Genomic DNA, 20,130 nt, shown 5'->3' with positions numbered 1-20,130 from the left:
TATTCAGTATTCATTATACTTATTTATTTTTGAATGATTTTGAGAGTTAGAAACTAGAAAAATAATTAAGTTTAATAAAATATACTAACAACATTTTTTGTCATAGTCCACTCCTCTTAGCTACTACAAAAAGTAGTTTCATAGTATATTAATTAGTAATAACAAAATTAAAGCTAAGTTTCTATTTTAATAAAGTTACATATTTAGAAGGATATAAATAATTAGTTAATTAATATAGTATATTAACTTGTTGGGCATAGAAGCCCGCCCTGCCCAGCCCGCATTTGTCCAGCCCAAATTTATTAGGGCTTTTCATGGGCAGGACTGGGCAACAGGCTGCATTTTCTAGCCCATTCATTTTTCGGGCTGGGCATTGGGCAAGGGTCCTGTCCTGCCCAGCCCTGTCCACGTACAGCTCTACTAAGAAGCATCATCTTCATGGCTTCCGACCACGCTGGGCCTCCCATCTTTGCCTTCTTCCTCACACAACAAAGCCATTTAAGCCAAAGTTTCCATCTTTCTCTTCTCGGCCCCATACTCTGACACAATGGCTGCGTTAGTTTGTTCTACCCAACACCACGTCAGCAGAAACCCCAAACCGAGGGCAATATCTTCCCAAATCAATGAATGGAAGCAATAAAGAAGCTGAATAATAACATCATCGAAGGCAAACAAGGAGAATTAAGGAGAATCCTTATTAGTTGAAGTGAGCATAATCATGAACTTGATTGAAACGTGGAAGAAGGCAAAGATGCGAGGCCCAGCAATGAGCCAAGATGTTATGAGATTCTTCAGAGCCATTAGCGTGAGTTAGATGCATGGCTCACAACACATGCGGTTCAAGCTCTACTCACATGTGTACATTTCAACTATGGCGGGTCATAGAACTTGGGGTCTCATTCTCTGCTGCGCCTCAATTTCCCCCCTACTTCCTAAATATTTTTTCTTGCTTCTTTTTACGATTAGACTCTACATAAAATAAGTGAGATTTTGATATCTCATAAGTAAAAAACGGTGTTGTTTTCAATTTTTTTTTAATGATTTTTCAAAGAAAACACACTCTAAAATTGATGCTGTTTTGTTTTTATTTTAGGTAAAAATTTTCTGAAAAATCATTAAAAAAAAGTTGAAAATATCACCTTTTTTTAACTCGTGAGATATCAAAATTTCATTCATTTTAACTAGAATCCAATGATAACAAGCAAGAAAAAACATTTGGGAAGCAGGGAAAAAAATCGTAGAATTAGCTGTCCTCTTTGCGTGTTTGATTACCCAAACTAGGAAAGTCTAAAAATACATTGGTCCTATCAATTAATTGTTTTCTTTTCAAGTCATCGTTGTGCAATTCGTTTACACATCAACAGTAATGTTATTGACATCGCATAGTCATATATTTCCAAGTTCCAACCCACGTATAACCATCAAAAGTGGGGCTCTTTCCTGAACTAGGCATCCAGAGCAGAGGAGAAAGCTCGGGGGAGGGGAATTGAAGATAAGTGTGAAGCTGGTGAAGTCGTCGCCGGTCAAATCAAATCCCTTTAGTTGCTGTTGCTGTTGATGTAGCTGTCCGATGTGTCAGGGAGGGCAAATGAAAACCTTCAAAATTGAAAGGCCATACCAATTACTGCAAAACACACAAGAAACCAGATTCTGACTTATTTATTAATTTTGCCTCTGGTTTTCCATATCAGAATAGGATATTTTATTTATGGATATTAATTAACTTAGTTAAATTGGTTTTTTAATAGATGCACATATTGAAGTCCCTAAACCATCCTACTCTTTTTCTGTCCATAATCTTATTTCTACCCTCAAATAGATAAAGAAGTGGATAATTCAGATTTAATATTTAGCCAAATTTTAACACTTTAGTTATATACTTACGTTAATAATTTTGTAGAATATTAAATATGAAACCATCCATATTTTTATTTGAAGTTGGATATGAGATTCTTTCTTTTTTTTGGGGTGGGGGGGGGGGGGAAGGAGAGAACCGAGACCCAAATATGACATGCTTGGGTCCTAGAAAACGTGAATTACTGGTATTGGCGCTGGAAGTTTAGTCCCAATTTACTGAAAAGGAACAAATACGTTCACAACTGGCAACCTTGGTAAAGAAAGCCACACCAGGCATGTCATATTCAGAAGCTGAGAAATCGAAAAGTCTAAGGATTAATCTTTGGTCCACGGAAGAGGAAATGAACGAAATGTCGTCTATCATCCAAAGACTGAACAACTTACAAATTTGATCCAAGTATCATTCCACTTGAACTACCTAGCAACTAATAACCTCAAGAAATAGAATATGGCGGCTTCATTAATGCTTCAAGTTCCTCTCCTCTTATCTCTTATTTTCCAATCTTCATCATCATAACATAATAGTTGCTTCTCTCTTTCAGTGGAGAAACCAGAAGATGTTATTCTGTCACAAAAACGGCGTCTTCTCTGCTGGCTTCTACCTCGTTGGTGAAAACGCCTATGTATTCTTCATTTGGGTCACCCAAACCCTCACCGTCGTTTGGACAGCAAACCGTGACCAACCCATCAACGGTAAGCGCTACTCACTCTCCACTCACCGCACCGGAAACCTTGTCCTCTCTGATGCTGGCCAGTACGAGGTGTGGTCGACCGCCACCACCTCGTCTTTGCCGACCCAATTGATCCTCAACAACAATGGAAATCTAGTACTTTATGAGCATCAATTACGAGGAAGCAAGATTCTATGGGAGGGCTTTGATTTCCCAACCGATACTCTACTTCCTGGGCAACAACTCAAGATATACAAAGCTTGTCTCTGCGAGAAGCGAAACCAACTGTTCCTCTGGATTCCACAAGCTTTTCTTCGATGACGAAAATGTCCTTAGTCTTCTATATGATGGCCGCGACGTCTCCAGCAAATATTGGCCATCACCGTGGCATAAGATCTGGCAAAAAAGAAGCATCAACAATAGTAATAGAATTGCTGTGCTAGATTCACCTGGAGGTTTCAATTCAACGAACAAGTATGACTTTAGAACTTCTGATTATGGGGTTTTGACACAAAGAAGATTGAAATTAGATGCTGATGGCAACATTCGAGTGTATAGCCTGCAAAATAATCAATGGGAAGTGACATGGCAAGCCATATCTGATGCTTGTATTGTGCATGGACTTTGTGATGCTGACAGCACATGCAAGTACGATCCCAAGGAAGGAAGGAAGTGCTCATGTCTTCCTGGATATAAAGTGAAGAATCATAGCGATTGGTCTTATGGGTGTGAACCCAAATTTGAATTCTCATGTGATCAAAATTTCTTGAAATTGCCCGGTGTTGAGTTCTATGGAAATGACTATGTCTGTAATCTAAACATCAGTTACAAGAACTGCAAGAATTTGTGCTTACATGATTGTGAGTGCAAGGTGTTTCGGTACACATTCGGAGAAGATATGGGCCAATTCAGGTGCTCTATCAAAAGAATTCTGATCAATGGTCATAATTCACCAAGCTTTCGAGGAACAACCTACTTAAGACTACCTCAAACCAATGAAGGTTCATTCCTTGAAGAAGAAGAATCTGCCCGTGATGATGGTGATGTTTGCTTCGTGAAGTTTGAAGGAGCCTCACAAAATGTCAGCAGTTTTGTCAAGTTTCTTCTTTGGTTTTCCGTTGCTGCTGGGGTGCTTGAAGTCCTCTGTATAAGTCTAATTTGGTGTTCTTTGATTAGACCCAAAAAGAGCTCTGATTCAAATCCACAAGTCTACAATTTTCTTTCTCCTTTCCGGTTCATAAAATTTACTTACTCAGAGCTAAAACAAGCAACCAAAGGGTTCAAAGAAGAAATCGGAAGAGGAGCAGGTGGAATAGTGTACAAAGGAGTATTACCAGATCAACGAGTAGCTGCAATAAAGAAGCTGAATGGTAACAACATAGGAGGAGGCAAACAAGAAGAAGGAGAATTTATGGCTGAAGTGAGCATAATCGGCAGGCTTAACCACATGAACTTGATCGAAATGTGGGGCTACTGTGCTGAAGGAAAGCAAAGGCTGTTGGTGTACGAGTACATGGAAAAGGGTTCTTTAGCAGAAAATCTCAGATCAAACACTTTGGATTGGACCAAAAGATACAACATTGCTCTTGGAACAGCAAGAGTCCTAGCATACTTGCACGAAGAATGTTTGGAGTGGATACTGCACTGGGACATAAACCGCATAATGTTCTTCTGGACTCATATTACGAACCCAAGGTAGCAGATTTTGGTTTATCTAAGCTTAAAAATCGGAATGACCAAAACACTCAAAGCTTCTCAATGATCAGAGGAACGAGGGGCTATATGGCAGCAGAGTGGGTTTTCAATCTGCCAATAACATCAAAGGTGGATCTGTATAGCTACGGGATCGTTATATGGGAAATGATAACAGGAAGGAGTCCGATGATGATGGGAAATCAGAGTGATGAAGGAGAAGAGGCTCAACATGTGAGGCTTGTGACGTGGGTGAGAGAGAAGAAGAAGAACAACAACAAAACGACGTCGGAGGAAGTGTCTTCGTGGGTGAAGCAAATAATTGATCCTGCCTTGATATCAGAGTTCGAGGTTGAGAAGCAGAAGATAGAAACTTTGGCAAATGTGGCTTTGAAGTGCGTGAAGGAAGACAAAGATGAAAGGCCCACCATGAGCCAAGTTGTAGAAATGCTTCAGAGCCAAGAAGACGACTATGCTGCTGAATTAGTCAAGGCGGCTTAGAATACCCAAAAGTTGTCTATCTTCTTTGCAAGTGCACTCTTCAAAAAATCAAGTTGTAGGAATATTGAAATAAAATGATGGCGACCTTGGTTTCATAAGGAATCTTGCGTGTTTAATATATAGCCCCAGTATTGGAATTCTGGGAAGTTAGGAACAAAGAAACCAGGGGTTATTAATTCAATCACTGTTAATTGGGAGGTGTTTGTTTATAGATGGTTTTACATTTTTTCCGCTTTAATTTATTAGAGCTTGATACTGTTTAAGAAAAGACCCAAATGACTGATTTAGTGTTCATTTACTAAATTTTATTATTTTTATTAGGGCTAATATTATTGATAATTCTTATAGTTTGATGAAATTTTGGCTTAAATTAATATTTAAATTTGTCATAGAAGTTTTCATTTAGCAGCGTTAGGCATCCAAAAGTTTTTTTTAATGCAAAATTGCTTTAAAAGTTAAAAATCATCAAAATATCACTATATATTATTAAAAAACTAACGTTGATCCTTAAAATAATGGTATTGATTATTAACATTTTTAACAATAGTGAACAAATTTTAAATTTTTTAGACAAATTTGCATTAAAAAAACTTTAGGGTGCCTAACGCTCTTAAATAAAAACTTTTGAAATAAATTGGCTCATTAACCCTTTTGTTTTAGTTTCTTTAGTTTCAAGTCATTTGTTTTAGTCCTTATAGCTTCATTATTATTATTTTTAATCTCAGTTTATTGAATAATCTCAACAATTTGAACGAGTGTTGATTTTCATCCCTATATTGAAATTCAAACCAAGCCCAAGGAGACCAAAATCAAAACTAGATCAAACCATAACAATGATATTAGCTCTTTTTATTAAGTTTTATTATTATTATTTTTTTATAGGTGTTGGAGATATTCTCACAATAAAAGCAATCATATTCAAGATACTATTTAGCACTAAATGTGAGCACTTCTTTTAATAAGGATTCAACTATTAATTTGTCGCCTTTTTTTTTTTTTTGTGCCATACCTAATGTTTGTTGGTCTATTAATTTTGTATTCAATCAACTCTTTTCCCCTCATACCCATTCCATGGACCAGCATTGATCTACAGAGGATCTGCTCTGTTATAAAAAGCAAACGCAAAAGAAAGAGACCGACAATTGTTTGGGCCGGCCCAAGCATCTAAAATTTGGAAATAACATTAAAATTCTTTTGGAAAAAAAAAAAGGACAACAAAGGCAATCCCCCCTAAAAAAAAAAAAAAACCCCAAACATGTATGACTACGTAGAAACTAATTAATTAAGCATCTTCGTGGCTTTGAAGCGTCTCAACAATTTGGCTCATGCTGGGCCTCGCATCTTTGTCTTCTTCCACGCACTTCAGAGCCACATTTGCCAAAGTTTCCATCTTCTTTTTCTCAACCTCAAACTCCGATCCAATGGCTGCGTCAATTATTTGCTCCACCCAACAAGACGATGACGGCGACCCTTCCTCCTCCGACGTCGTTGTCTTCCTCTTCTCTCTCACCCACGTCACAAGCCTCTCATTATGTGCTTCTTCTCCTTCATCACTCTGACCTCCCATCATCGTCGGACTCCTTCCTGTTATCATCTCCAGCGCAACAATCCCAAAGCTATACACATCCACCTTTGATGTTATTGGCAAATTAAAAACCCATTCAGGTGCCATGTATCCTCTCGTTCCTCTTACCATTGAGAAGTTTTGAGTGTTTTGGTCACTTCTATTTAGAAGCTTAGATAAGCCAAAATCTGCTACCTTGGGTTGGTAATTTGAATCCAAAAGAATATTCTGAGGCTTTATATCACAATGTAGAATCCACTCCAAGCATTCTTCGTGTAAGTATGCAAGAACCCTTGCTGTTCCGAGAGCAATGTTGTATCTTTTGGTCCAATCCAAGGTATTTGATTTGAGATTTTCTGCTAAAGAACCTTTCTCCATGTATTCGTAAACCAAGAGCCTGTGCTTTCCCTCTGCACAATACCCCCACATTTCAATCAAGTTCATGTGGTTTAGCTTACCAATAATGCTCACTTCAGCTAGGAATTCTGCTTCATCTCGTTTGGCTCCAATGTTGTCATTATGAAGCTTCTTTATTGCAGCAATTCGCTGATCTGGCAATGCTCCTTTGTACACTATTCCACCAGCTCCTCTTCCAATTTCTTCCGTGAACCCATTTGTTGCTTGTTTCAGCTCAGAGTAAGTATATTTTCTGAACCCAAAAGGTGAAAGAAAATTGTACCCTTGTTGATTTCCATCAGATTTTTGCTTTGTTCTTATCAAAGAAAACCAAGTTATAGAAATGAAGAGGACTTCAAACACCCCAATTGCAACAGAAAACCAAAGAAAGAACTTCAGAAAACTGCTGACATGTCTCTCGGCATAGGATCTATCCAGCTTCACTGAACAAACATGACCATCATCTTGAGCAAATTCTTCATCTGCAAAGAACGAAACATTGTTTCTTTTGGTTTTAGGAAGTCTCAGGTAGGTTGTTCCTCTAAAGTCTGGTGATCGACGACCATTGAGAAGAACTCTTTTTGTATAGCACTGAAATAAGCCGTCATTGTTAAATGAGTACTGAAATGCCCTGCACTCACAATCTTCTAAGCATTCATTCTCACAGTCACTATAACTGATGTTTTCCTTGTAAGTAAAGTCATACCCATAGAGCTCAGCATCTGGCAATTTGAAGAAAGTGGTCTCATTTTTATCGCATGAGAGTTTAAATGTGGGTTCACACCCGTAAGACCAATCGCTATGGTTCTTCACTCTATATCCAGGAAGACACGAACACTTCCTTCCTTCTATAGGATCATACAAACACGTGCTGATAGCACCACAAAGTCCATGAACAATACAGGGATTAGATATGGCTTGCCACGACACATACCATGGATCATTCTTCTGTCGACTGTACACTCGAATGTTTCCGTCAGAATCTAGTTTCAATATTCTTTGCATCACAACCCCATAATCAGAAGTCGTAAATCCGAAATTATCTGTTGAATTGAAAGTTCCAATGGAATCTAACACTGCGATTCTGCTACTATTGTATGTGGTCCTTCCTGCATCCCAGCTCACAAGCCATTGGAATGGCCAGTATCTGCTGGAGACATCAAGACCATCGTACAAAATGCTGAGGATGTTGTCATCATCGAATGAAAGCTGGTAGAAGCCAGAAGAATGGTTGGTGGGGCTTCTATCAGAGACAAGCTTTGAGTATCTTGTGAGTTGTTGTCCAGGAAGTAGAGTGTCGGTCGGGAAATCGAAGCTCTGCCATAGAATTCCTCTTTGTTGAGGATGGATCTCGTAAAGTACTAGATTCCCTTTATCGGTAAGATTCAATTGTGTCGACCAAGGCAAAGATGAGGTAGTGTCAGTGGACCACACGTTGAACTGTCCGGCATCAGACAGGACAAGGTTTCCGGTTTTATGGAGGTGAAGTGATGACCGTTTTCCGTTGACAGGTTGGTCACGGTTTGCCGTCCAAACGACGGTGGGGTTTTGAGTGAACCAAATGGAGAATACATAGGCGTTTTCACCAACGGCGCGGAAGCCGGCAGAGAAGACGCCGTTCGGTGAGAGAATAACATCTTCTGGTTTCTCAACCGAGAGGGAGAAACCACTGTTAAGTGATGGTGATGACGATGAACAACACTGAAAAGACAGAGACAAGAGGAGAAGAACGTGTAGGATTGATGAAGCAGCCATATGAATACGCATGAGCGAAGGAGAAATGGGCTTCTCATATATATATATATATATATATATATATATATATGAAGATGGGAATTGCTGGGAAATAGTCGTTGATTGGTAGACTCCTCGTTTGTTTAGGCCGCTGGAAATTGAACATCAATCCTTAGACTTCAAAATTCACGGCTTTCGCAGAACATTCTTCAGTTTAGGACCACACGTCTGTTCCAATACTCCATCAAGTCAGGTACGCAAAGTTATTTCTATTTCCTTACATAAAAATTCAGATATTTATTTATTAAAAAATTCCGATCCTTAATATCTATTGTATCAGTTGATTGGAAAATCTATAAAAAGAGCCCCAAAAAAACTGTTTTGACGTAGAGCACATTCACTATGTAAGTTTTATCAGAACTACCTGGTTTATTTTTTCCGGTGAATGAGAAAGCTACGTGGTTTACTATGCCAAATAAAATAGATATTCAGGTGCTAATACTATAAAATGGGTTTTATATTTAACAGCAGAAGAAATAATATTTGTTATGTTGCTTTTTAATCGAGATAGTTGTTTATTGTCCCCTATTAATATTTATAAATTAAAATTAACACCTTTTTTTTTTCTTAAGTTGGTTATATTAATTACCGATATGAATTGGTATAAAGAATTTTTTTTCTCTGGCAGCAGTGTAAATATCGGCCTTAAAATACCCTTCGAAGCTTAGCGTTATATCAAATTTACAAGTCATGCAAATTGATTTACACTATGTTAAAGGAAACAAAAGGCAAGATAAGCTTTGGGATAACAATGAAAAACTCTTCCCCGAACATTCACAGAAGCTACTGGTGGATTGGAAGACATTTTGAAAGAGTTGACATTTAATAGGTCATAGGCTTCGAGAAGAGAAGTGAGGATCCGTATGACAATATTGAGAGACCCAAATAATGGTAATAGTGCTAATCGTGATCATGGTAGGGTTAGCGGCGGCGGCGGTAGTGGTCCAGATAGCGGTGATATTGGTAATAGCATGGTTGTGTTGGCAGCCACAATAGACTAGAAATATATATTATAAATCCTTCACCATAAGTAATACTGAGCTAGCCAGCAATAATCAAGATTAATTGGGTTTTAACAACAAGAAATGATTAGCTTAGCCATCCAAAACAAAACTAATTGGTTGCTTCTATATTTCTCTCTCTGTCTCTCAATGTATACACAGAGAGAGAGAGAATATACATATAAAGAAGGAAATTCTCAATTGCCCCAAACTCATGAATGATGCAACTATCTCATTAAAACAGGACAAGTTTTGAAGTCACACTGAGACATAATCTTACCATATCACAAGAAACAATATCATTAATGCGTTTTCACCAATAGCGTAGAAGCCAGCTGAGAAGACCTGTTGGGTGAGAGAATAACGTCTTCTGGTTTTCTCCACTGAGAGAGAGGAGCCCCTAAGCGATGAAGAAGAAGAAGAGATAAGAGCAGAAGAACGCATAGGATTAATTAAAGGGAGAATTACTACCAAATCCCACAGAAAAGAAATAATTACTAAAAAGTCATAATAACAACCTCAATAGCCTATAATAACAAGTCTCATAATGAGAAGGACAATCTCTGAGATTTGTTTTTCAATTGTTTTCTTTGCTTGGGATCTCATTGTAATTCTCTCTTAATTAAACAGCCATATCATAATAGTTTCGGTCGTTGAATGATAGGCTTTTCATTTATTTCAGCTTCAGGAAATTGAACATTAATTAGTCCCTTGACTTTCACAGGTTCTCAATATTCTTAAGTCTGCAGATTAATTGGGGCCGAAATTGCATGTTTTGATCGAGGTCTGTTGTTCTGCAATACACCATTAAGTCAGGCCGCCTTTGATACGTAAAGTATTATCTATTTCGGTACATAAGAATTCTTATGAGTCGTGAATGATATGGTCCAAAATATTAGTCAATTGTAAAGTAATTCTTGCTTATTTGTTAATTTTATCCCTGTAAGAAATGCTTAAATGTAATTTATTACTCCTTTGTCTTATTAATAAGGCAGTAAAAGAAGATTTTTCTTGAATTTATTTATAAGTTACTTCATTAAAGTTTTGAGATAATTACAGTGAGGTCCAAGGAAGAAAAATAATTACTAAAAAATCTCAATAACAACTTAAACAACCTGTAATGATAAGTTTTAGAATAAAAAGTTATTTTTCTTTCTTGGGATTTCATTATAATTCTCTCTAAATTTTTTTTAGTGAATTTGCTATTTTGTCTTTTATTTATTATGGTGTATATAATTTTTTTTGAAAGGTGTACATATTAAATATGGTTAAAGTAAAAAAAAATTATTATATTTTAATAGAGAGTTAATATAGTTTAAAAAAAATTTTATCTACGTAAAACGTGCTAGAAATGCTTTATAAATAGAACATAATATATTTTTCTCTTTCTTTCACAAGCTCATTTGACTTATGGGTAAAGTCGAAAAAAATTTCAAGTTGGCATAGATTTAATGAGTTAACTACTATTTTTTGATATTGATAAATTAGTTAAAATGACTTAGTTAATATTTAAGGTATTAAATAATGAATTATCTATGTTTTTTTAATTTTGAGTGATAAAGGGTTTTTTTTTTCATTCATAAAATCTCGGTTATGTTTTATTTTATATTTTTACTTTTGGCCAATTAATGTAAGATTTATATACTACTTGTTCCTTAGATCTTCTATCATTATTGTTTTGAGCTGCATATTATTTAATTTGGAGTTTTGGACCAAATAAATATACAGATAATATTTTTAAAAGGAGATATGATTAATTTTTATATTTCGTTTGTAAATGTACGGATATAAGAAATTAATACATAAGAACAAATAGGTAAGAAACCATGAAGATCATATTAATTCCCGGCCAAAGACAAATAACAGATATTGAACCTGGATCTTATTTTTCTGAATTCAAACTTTCTGTATACCTTCTACTCTACGTCCTTCTTTAATTTCTTTCTTCTTGTTTTTTTTTCTTGCCCTTGAAAAATACTAAGGATTGTTGTAAACAAACAATAAAGTCAATAAAAAAATAGTTGATAATTTTTCGCCGTAAAAAACGGACTTAATTACTGCATCTTGATTATTTTTTTAATGATTTTTTAACTAGTGGCTCAAAATTTGAGCATTAAAAAGTACTTTTACTCTCAAACTATTTTTTTCTGTAGGCATTGGGTACTGTCAAATGATGAAATATTTCTCTCAAAGCATTGACCATTAGTTAATCCGAAAAATTATGAAAAAAAAGTCCTTGAAAATCAATTTGACGTAGATAGCATTTACATTGGCGTTATACTCTTAACATAAGCGTTATTATGTTAAACGATGTAGACAATATTTGCTATGTCGTTTTAATTCTTTTTTTTTTTGGGCAAAATATGTCGTTTTACTTTTAAACCAACGTAGTTAGTTCATCCCCCTTCATTAATATTTATGACTTTTTTTCTTCTACGTAAGTAAATACTATATTTTAGTTGTGTAGTGTACATGTCTTCAGTCCAAAAAAAGTTGGGTACATGTCAGCCCTAAAATTCCCTTCCCATGATTACCCTTTAAGGTTTAGCATTTTTAAGTAAATTTACTATTCATTGCCCAAACACTAGAGGAGAAATTGGTGGAACAGGCACGCATATTGGAAAGTTTTGGAATGACGAGTTGGAGATTTATTGTACTACTCCTTCCCTTAGTATAAAATCCTTTTAACTAAATTATGTGGTTTAAGAAAATAGTTAAAAGCAATTAATATGTAGCAAATACAGTTTTTTTCCAAATATACCCCTATATATAAATGGATAAATGTAAGAAAGTAATAGTAAGATAAATGAATAAAAAGAATGTATTAAATATATTAAATTAGGGGTAAAATAGGTAATACTGTATTAAATGCTCAGACAAACTTAAAAAGGATATTATAAAAACGGACAAACTTATTCAAAAAATTGGATCTTATAATAAAGAATGGAGGAAGTGTGTGTCAACAAGAAATTCTCTCAGAAAGAGAACTCCAACTTGAGGTCCAATCATATCTATTAGGAAGATACCAATAAAATGCTGAAGTTCTTTTCAAAGACTACCGTGGCTTTAGCGCACAATAGTTTCCTGTATTGCAGCATTTTCATTCTTTTGTTCTATTTTTTTTTCCTTGTCTTCTAACAAACTCCCTGTATTTGATATCATTTTAATTATTTCACCCAAGAAAAATATAGTACTATACTCCTGATCTTTAATATGAGAGCTAATTTGACATTCGATTTCCAATCCACTTTGTCTCTATTTTTTTTTTAAATATAGTCCCCTTAGTAGCTGTGCATATTATAAATGTTTTATTAAATGATAGTTCTAATTAATACACATGATTAACAAATGTATTTTAAAAAAAACAACGCCTATTTATGATAAATAACCAGTTTAACTAATTTTCTTAAATCTATTCAAATCAATCAACTAACTCTTATATTAAAAACTAGAGCTAGCATATAAGGAAAGAAATTCTTAATTGGCCGGCACTCATACAATGCAACTAGCTTATAGGAATTTTTTCAGGTCACCATGCATGACTAAGAAGCATCATCTTCATGCCTTCTTCCACACACAACAAAGCCCCTTCAGTCAAAGTTTCCATCTTTCTCGTCTCAGCCCCATACTCTGACACATTGGCGCGTCAATAATTTGTTCTACCCAGCGCCATGAGGACTTAGAGGGCATCAGAAACCCCAAATCCAGAGTAATATATTCCCAAATCAATGAATGGAAGCAATAAAGAAGCTGAATAATAACATCATCGGAGGCAAACAAGGAGAATTAAGGAGAATCCTTATTAGTTGAAGTGAGCATAATCATGAACTTGATTGAAATATGGAAGAAGACAAAGATGCGAGGCCCAGCATGAGCCAAGTTGTTATGAGATTCTTCAGAGCCATTAGCGTGACTTAGATGCATGGCTCGCAACACATTCGATTCAAGCTCCATTCACATGTGTACATTTCAACTATGGCGGTTTGGCGGGTCATAAAGACCGGTTCAGCACAGGATTTGGGGTCTCTGTCTCTGCTGCACCTCAATTTCCCCTCTACTTCCTAAATATTTTGTCTTGTTTCTTTTTATAATTAGATTGTACATAAAATGAGTGAGATTTTGATATCGCATAAGTAAAAAATGGTGTTCTTTTCAATTTTCTTATGATTTTTCAAAGAAAATACACTCTAAAATTGATGCTGTTTTGTTTTTATTTTAGGTACGAATTTTCTCAAAAATCATTAAAAAACGTTGAAAATAACACCTTTTTAACTCATGAGATATCAAAATTCATTCATTTTTATGTAGAATCCAATAATAACAAGCAAGAAAAAAAACATTTGGGAAGTAGGGAAAAAACGGTAGAATTAGGTGTCCTCTTTGCGTGTTTGATTACCCAAAGTAGGAAGTCTAAAAATACATAGGTCCTATTAATTAGTTGTTTTCTTTTCAAGTCACCGTTGTGCAATTTCGTTTAAACATCAACCGTAATGTTAATGATATCGCAGTCATATATTTCCAAGTTCGAACCCACGTATCACTATCAAAAGTGGGGCTCTTCTGGAGGAGAAAACCCCTGGGAGGGGAATTGAAGATAAGTGTGAAGCTGGTCAAGTCGTCGCCAGTCAAATCAAATCCCATTGGTTGCTGTTGTTGTTACTGTAGCTGTCGGACGTGTGAGGGAGGGAAAATGAAAACCTTCAAAATTGAAAGGCCATACCAACTACTGCAAAACACGCAAGAAGCCAGATTCTGACTTATTTATTAATTTTGCCTCTGGTTTTCCATATCAGAATAGGATATTTTATTTATGGATATTAATTAACTTAGTTAAATTGGTTTTTTAATAGATGCATATATTGAATTCCCTAAACCATCCTACTCTTTTTCTGTCCTTAATCTTATTTCTACCCTCAAATAGATAAAGAAGTGGATAATTCAGATTTAATATTTAGCCAAATTTTAATACTTTAGTTATATACTTATGTTAATAATTTTTATAGAATATTAAATATGAAACAAACCATTTTTTATTTGAAGTTCGATATGAGATTCTTTCTTCTTTTGGGGGGGGGGGGAGAAGAAAAGGAGAGAACCGAGACCCAAATAGGACATGCTTGGGTTCTAGAAAACGTGAATTACTCGTATTGGCGCTGGAAGTTTAGTCCCAATTTAATGAAAAGGAACAAATACGTTCACAACGGGCAACCTTAGTATTTGAAGCCACACCAGGCATGTCATATTCAGAAGCTGAGAAATCGAAAAGTCTAAGGATTAATCCTTCGTCTACGGAAGAGGAAATGAACGAAATGTAGTCTATCATCCAAAGACTGAACACCTTACAAATTCGATCCAAGTATCATTCCACTTAAACTACCTAGCTACTAACAACCTCAAGAGATAGAATATGGCAGTTTCATTAATGCTTCACGTTCCTCTCCTCTTATCTCTTTTTTTCCAATCTTCATCATCACATAATAGTCGCTTCTCTCTTTCAGTTGAAAAACCAGAAGATGTCATTCTGTCACAAAACGGCGTCTTCTCTGCCGGCTTCTACCTCGTTGGTGAAAACGCCTATGTTTTCTCCATTTGGTTCGCCCAAACCCATGCCGTCGTTTGGACAGCAAACCGTGACCGACCCATCAACGGTAAGCGCTCCTCACTCTCCATCCACCGCACCGGAAACCTTGTCCTCTCTGATGCTGGCCAGTACAAGGTGTGGTCGACCGACACCACCTCGTCTTTGCCGACCCAATTGATCCTCAACAACAACGGAAATCTAGTACTTTATGAGCACCAATTACGAGGAAGCAAGATTCTATGGCAGAGCTTTGATTTCCCAACAGACACTCTACTTTCTGGGCAACAGCTCACAAGATATACAAAGCTCGTCTCTGCTAGAAGCGAAACCAACTATTCCTCTGGATTCTACAAGCTTGTCTTCGATGACGAAAATGTTCTTAGCCTTCTATATGATGGTCCCGATGTCTCCAGCAAATATTGGCCATCACCGTGGCTTAAGAGCTGGGAGGTCGACAGAAACATCTACAATAGCGGTAGAATTGCAGTGTTAGATTCACTTGGACGTTTCAGTTCAACAGACATGTATAACTTCACAACTTCTGATTATGGTGTTTTGATACAAAGAAGATTGAAATTAGATCCTGATGGAAACATTCGAGTGTACAGCCTACATAATAATCAATGGGAAGTGACATGGCAAGCCATATCCGATGCTTGTATTGTGCATGGACTTTGTGGTGCTAACAGCACATGCAAGTACGATCCCAATGAAGGAAGGAAGTGCTCATGTCTTCCGGGATATAGAGTGAAGAATCATAGTGATTGGTCTTATGGTTGTGAACCCATCTTTCAACTGCCACGAGGTAGAAATGAGTCCACCTTCATCAAATTACCCAATGTTGAGCTGTATGGGAATGACTTATTTCAGAAAGAGAACATCACTTACGGTGAATGTGAGCGTAAATGCTTAAAAGACTATGAGTGCAAGTCATTTCAGTACTCACTTGCCAGTGAGGGCGACCCGTTTCATTGCTTTACAAAAGGAGTTATGCTCAATGGTCGTCACTCACCAAGTTTCAGAGGAGCAACCTACTTAAGAGTCCCAAAAAACCTAAGCAACAATGGTTTGTTCCATACTGTAGAAGAAGAATCGGCTCAGGAAAATGGTCGTGTTTGCTTAGTGAAGCTTGAAAGAGTTTATAGCAAGAGACACGTCAGCAGTTTTGTGAAGTTCTTCCTTTGGTTTTCGGTAGCAATTGGGGTAGTTGAAGTGCTCTTGATTTTTATAATTTGGTGTTCTTTGATTAGAACAAAACACAGGTCTAGCCGAAATCAACAAGGCTACAATTTTCTCTCTCCTTTTGGGTTCAAAAGATTTACTTACTCTGAGCTCAAACAAGCAACAAAAGGGTTCACAGAAGAAATTGGAAGAGGCTCAGGCGGAATAGTGTACAAAGGAGCACTGGTTGATCAAAGAATTGCAGCAATTAAGAAGCTGAACAATAACATCGTTGGAGCCAAACAAGAAGAAGGAGAATTCCTCGCTGAAGTGAGAATAATCGGTAGGCTTAACCACATGAACTTGATTGAGATGTGGGGGTATTGTGCCGAGGGAAAGCACAGGCTGTTGGTGTATGAATACTTGGAGAAAGGTTCTTTAGCAGAAAATCTCAAATCAAACACTCTGGATTGGACCAAAAGATACAACATTGCTCTTGGAACAGCAAGGTGTCTCGCTTACTTACATGAAGAATGCTTGGAGTGGATTCTTCATTGTGATATAAAGCCCCATAATATCCTTTTGGATTCAAATTACCTACCCAAGGTAGCAGATTTCGGCTTATCTAAGCTTCAAAATCGGAATGATCAAAACTCTCAAAGCTTCTCTATGATTAGAGGAACAAGGGGATATATGGCACCTGAATGGCTTTTCAACCAGAGAATAACCTCAAAAGTGGATGTGTATAGCTATGGGATTGTTATGTTGGAGATGATAACAGGAAGGAGTCCAACGATGATGGAAATTCAGAACGACGAAGGCGAAGAGACACAAAGCAGGAGCCTTGTGACATGGGTGAGAGATAAAAGAAAGAAAACAACATCAGAGGAGGGGCCGTCGTCGTGGAGTTGGGTGGAGCAGATAATTGACACAACCATTATATCAGAGTATGGGGTTGAGAAGCGAAAGATGGAGACTTTGGCTGAAGTGGCTATGGAGTGTGTGGAAGAAGACAGGGATGCGAGGCCCAGCATGAGCCAAGTTGTTGAGATGCTTCAAAGCCATGAAGATGGTGCTTCTTAATTAGTCCTTTGCATGGCAGCTAAAAGAAATTTCATCATGCTGTCTCTTCGATGGTATTGCTTCTTTGTGATATGCTAAGATTATAATTATGTCAATGCATGAGTCTAAACTTGTTCTATTTTAATAAGGTAGTTGTCTTTATATGTGTGGGGCAGTTAAGAATTTCAATTGATATGTCTATGGTTGGTTATTTAAATGATGATATAAGTTGTGTGATTTATTAGTGTTTTGGATGAGTTTCACGTGACGGAATTTGGGAGAATTTGTGCCTTATTATTTATAAGTCATCCTTGTGGATTTACAAGTGGAGTCGTGGTCTTGTGAATGAAAGTTGAATCGGGAGAATATTTGCTATGTCGTTTTACTTTCTTTTTTTTTGTAACAACATATGTCGTTTTACCTTTTTTCCTTTCGGTACAATATGTCGTTTTACTTTTAAATCAATATTGTTAGTTCATCCCCCATCATTAATATTTATCACTTTTTTCTTCTACATAAGTCAATACTATATTTTAGTTGTGTAGTGTACATGTCTTCAGTCCAAAAAAAGTTGGGTAATGGGTACATGTCAGCCCTAAAATTCCATTCCCATAACTAGCCTTCAAAGTTTAGCATTTTTAAATAAATCTACTATTCAAACACTAGAGGAGCAATTGGTGGAACAGGCATGAATATTGGAAGAAGTTTTGGAGTGACGACTTGGAGATTTATTATAGTATCAACATGAAATTCTCTCAGAAAGAGAACTCCAATTTGAGGTCCAATCACATCTACTCGGAAGATCCCAATATAATGCTGAAGTCCTTTTCAAGGACTACCATGGCTTTAGCGCATAATGGTTTTTTGTATTGTAGCGTTTTCATTCTTTTGTTCTATTGTTTTTTTTTTTCCCTCCCTGTCTTGTAACATACTCTCTATAAATATCAAAATACATTTGGTCATTAATATGAGAGCTAATTTGACATTCAATTTCATCGTAAATATAAGATCCCAGTCTACTTTTGTCTCTTATATTTATCCATCTTTTTAAGATTATTTTTGTAATAATTGCACATATTAAAAGTTTCATTAAATAGTAATCATAGCTAGTATACATTATTAGTAAGGGTATTTTAAAGAAGATAATACTTATTTATTACAAATAAGGCTTAAAGGGCAGCAGGAACCCCAAATCCTGGGTAATATATTCCCAAATCAATGAATGGAAACAATAAAGAAGCTGAATAATAACATCATCGGAGGCAAACAAGGAGAATTAAGGAGAATCCTTATTAGTTGAAGTGAGCATAGCCATGAACTTGATTGAAATGTTGAAGACAAAGATGCGAGGCCCAGCAATGAGCCAAGTTGTTATGAGATTCTTCAGAGCCATTAGCGTGAATTAGATGCATCGCTCACAACACATGCGGTTCAAGCTCTATTCATGTGTACAGTTCAGCTATGGCGAGTTGGCGAGTCATAGGATTTGGGTCTCCTTCTCTGCTGCGCCTCAATTTCCCCCCTACTTCCTAAATATTTTTTCTTGTTTCTTTTTACAAGTAGAATCTACATAAAATGAGGGAGATTTTGATATCTCATGAGCAAAAAATGGTGTTGTTTTCAAATTTTTCAAAGAAAATACATTCTAAAATTGACGCTGTTTTGTTTTTATTTTAGGTACAAATTTTATGAAAAATCATTAAAAAAAAGTTGAAAATAACACCTTTTTGACTCATGGGATATCAAAATTTCATTCATTTTTATGTAGAATCCAATGATAACAAGCAAGAAAAAACATATGGGAAGTAGGGAAAAAATGGTAGAATTAGGTGTCCTCTTTGCGTGTTTGATCACCCAAACTAGGAAAGTCTAAAAATACATTGGTCCTATTAATTAGCTGTTTTCTTTTCAAGTCATCGTTGTGCAATTTCGTTTAAACATCAACAGTAATGTTAATGATATGGCATAGTCATATATTTCCAAGTTCCAACGCCACGTATCACCATCAAAAGTGGGGCTCTCTCCCGAACTAGGCATCGAGAGTAGATGAGAAAGCTCGTGGGAGGGGAATTGAAGATAAGTGCGAAGCTGGTCAAGTCGTTGCCAATCAAATCAAATCCCTTTAGTTGCTGTTGCTGTAGCTGTCCGATGTGTGAGGGAGGGCAAATGAAAACCTTCAAAATTGAAAGGCCATACCAATTACTGCAAAACACGCAAGAAGCTAGATTCTGACTTATTTATTAATTTTGCCACTGGTTTTCCATATTAGAATGGGATATTTTATTTATGGATTTTAACTTAGTTAAATTGGTTTTTTAATAGATGTACATATTGAATTTCCTAAACTACCGTACTCTTTTTCTTTCTATAATCTCATTTCTACCCTCAAATAGATAAAGAAGTGGATAATTTAGGTTTAATATTTAGCCAAATTTTAACACTTTAGTTTTATACTGATGTTAATAATTTTATAGAATATTAAATATGAAACCATCCATTTTTTTATTTGAAGTTGGACATGAGATTTTTTCTTTTTTTTTCTTTGTTTTTTTTGGGGGGGGGGGGAGAGAACCGAGATCCAAATATGACATGCTTGGGTTCTAGAAAACGTGAATTACCGCCGGTATTTGCGCAGGAAGTTTAGTCCCAGTTTAATGAAAAGGAACAAATACGTTCACAACTGGCAACCTTAGAAAAGAAAGCCACATAAGGGATGTCATATTCAAACGCTGAGAAATCGAAAAGTCTAAGGATTAATCCTTCGTCTACGGAAGAGGAAATGAACGAAATGTAGTCAATCATCCAAAGACTGAACACCTTACAAATTCGATCCAAGTATCATTCCACTTA

At 36.3% G+C, this 20,130-nt stretch overlaps 2 protein-coding genes and 1 pseudogene across 2 annotated transcripts; 2 read left to right on the top strand and 1 right to left on the bottom strand.

Moving 5' to 3' along the window:
- The first annotated feature begins 547 nt into the window (after positions 1 to 547).
- On the top strand, positions 548 to 4,721 carry LOC114752653 (putative receptor protein kinase ZmPK1; annotated as a pseudogene).
- A 1,282-nt stretch (positions 4,722 to 6,003) lies between these two features.
- On the bottom strand, positions 6,004 to 8,436 carry LOC114752654 (putative receptor protein kinase ZmPK1). Its single transcript, XM_028941394.1, has one exon. It carries the CDS (start codon positions 8,434 to 8,436, stop codon positions 6,004 to 6,006), a length of 2,433 nt encoding a protein of 810 aa, XP_028797227.1.
- Positions 8,437 to 14,883: 6,447 nt separating this feature from the next.
- LOC114752649 (putative receptor protein kinase ZmPK1) lies at positions 14,884 to 17,474 on the top strand. Its single transcript, XM_028941392.1, has one exon. It carries the CDS (start codon positions 14,884 to 14,886, stop codon positions 17,299 to 17,301), a length of 2,418 nt encoding a protein of 805 aa, XP_028797225.1. The 3' UTR covers positions 17,302 to 17,474.
- Positions 17,475 to 20,130: the final 2,656 nt, after the last annotated feature.

The sequence above is a fragment of the Neltuma alba genome, unplaced genomic scaffold, assembly GCF_004799145.2.
Source record: "Neltuma alba isolate B1F8T4 unplaced genomic scaffold, ASM479914v2 tig00007462_pilon, whole genome shotgun sequence".
NCBI lineage: Eukaryota > Viridiplantae > Streptophyta > Magnoliopsida > Fabales > Fabaceae > Neltuma > Neltuma alba.
Note: the sequence above shows the minus strand (reverse complement) of the source record. Positions and strands in the feature narration are given on the sequence as shown.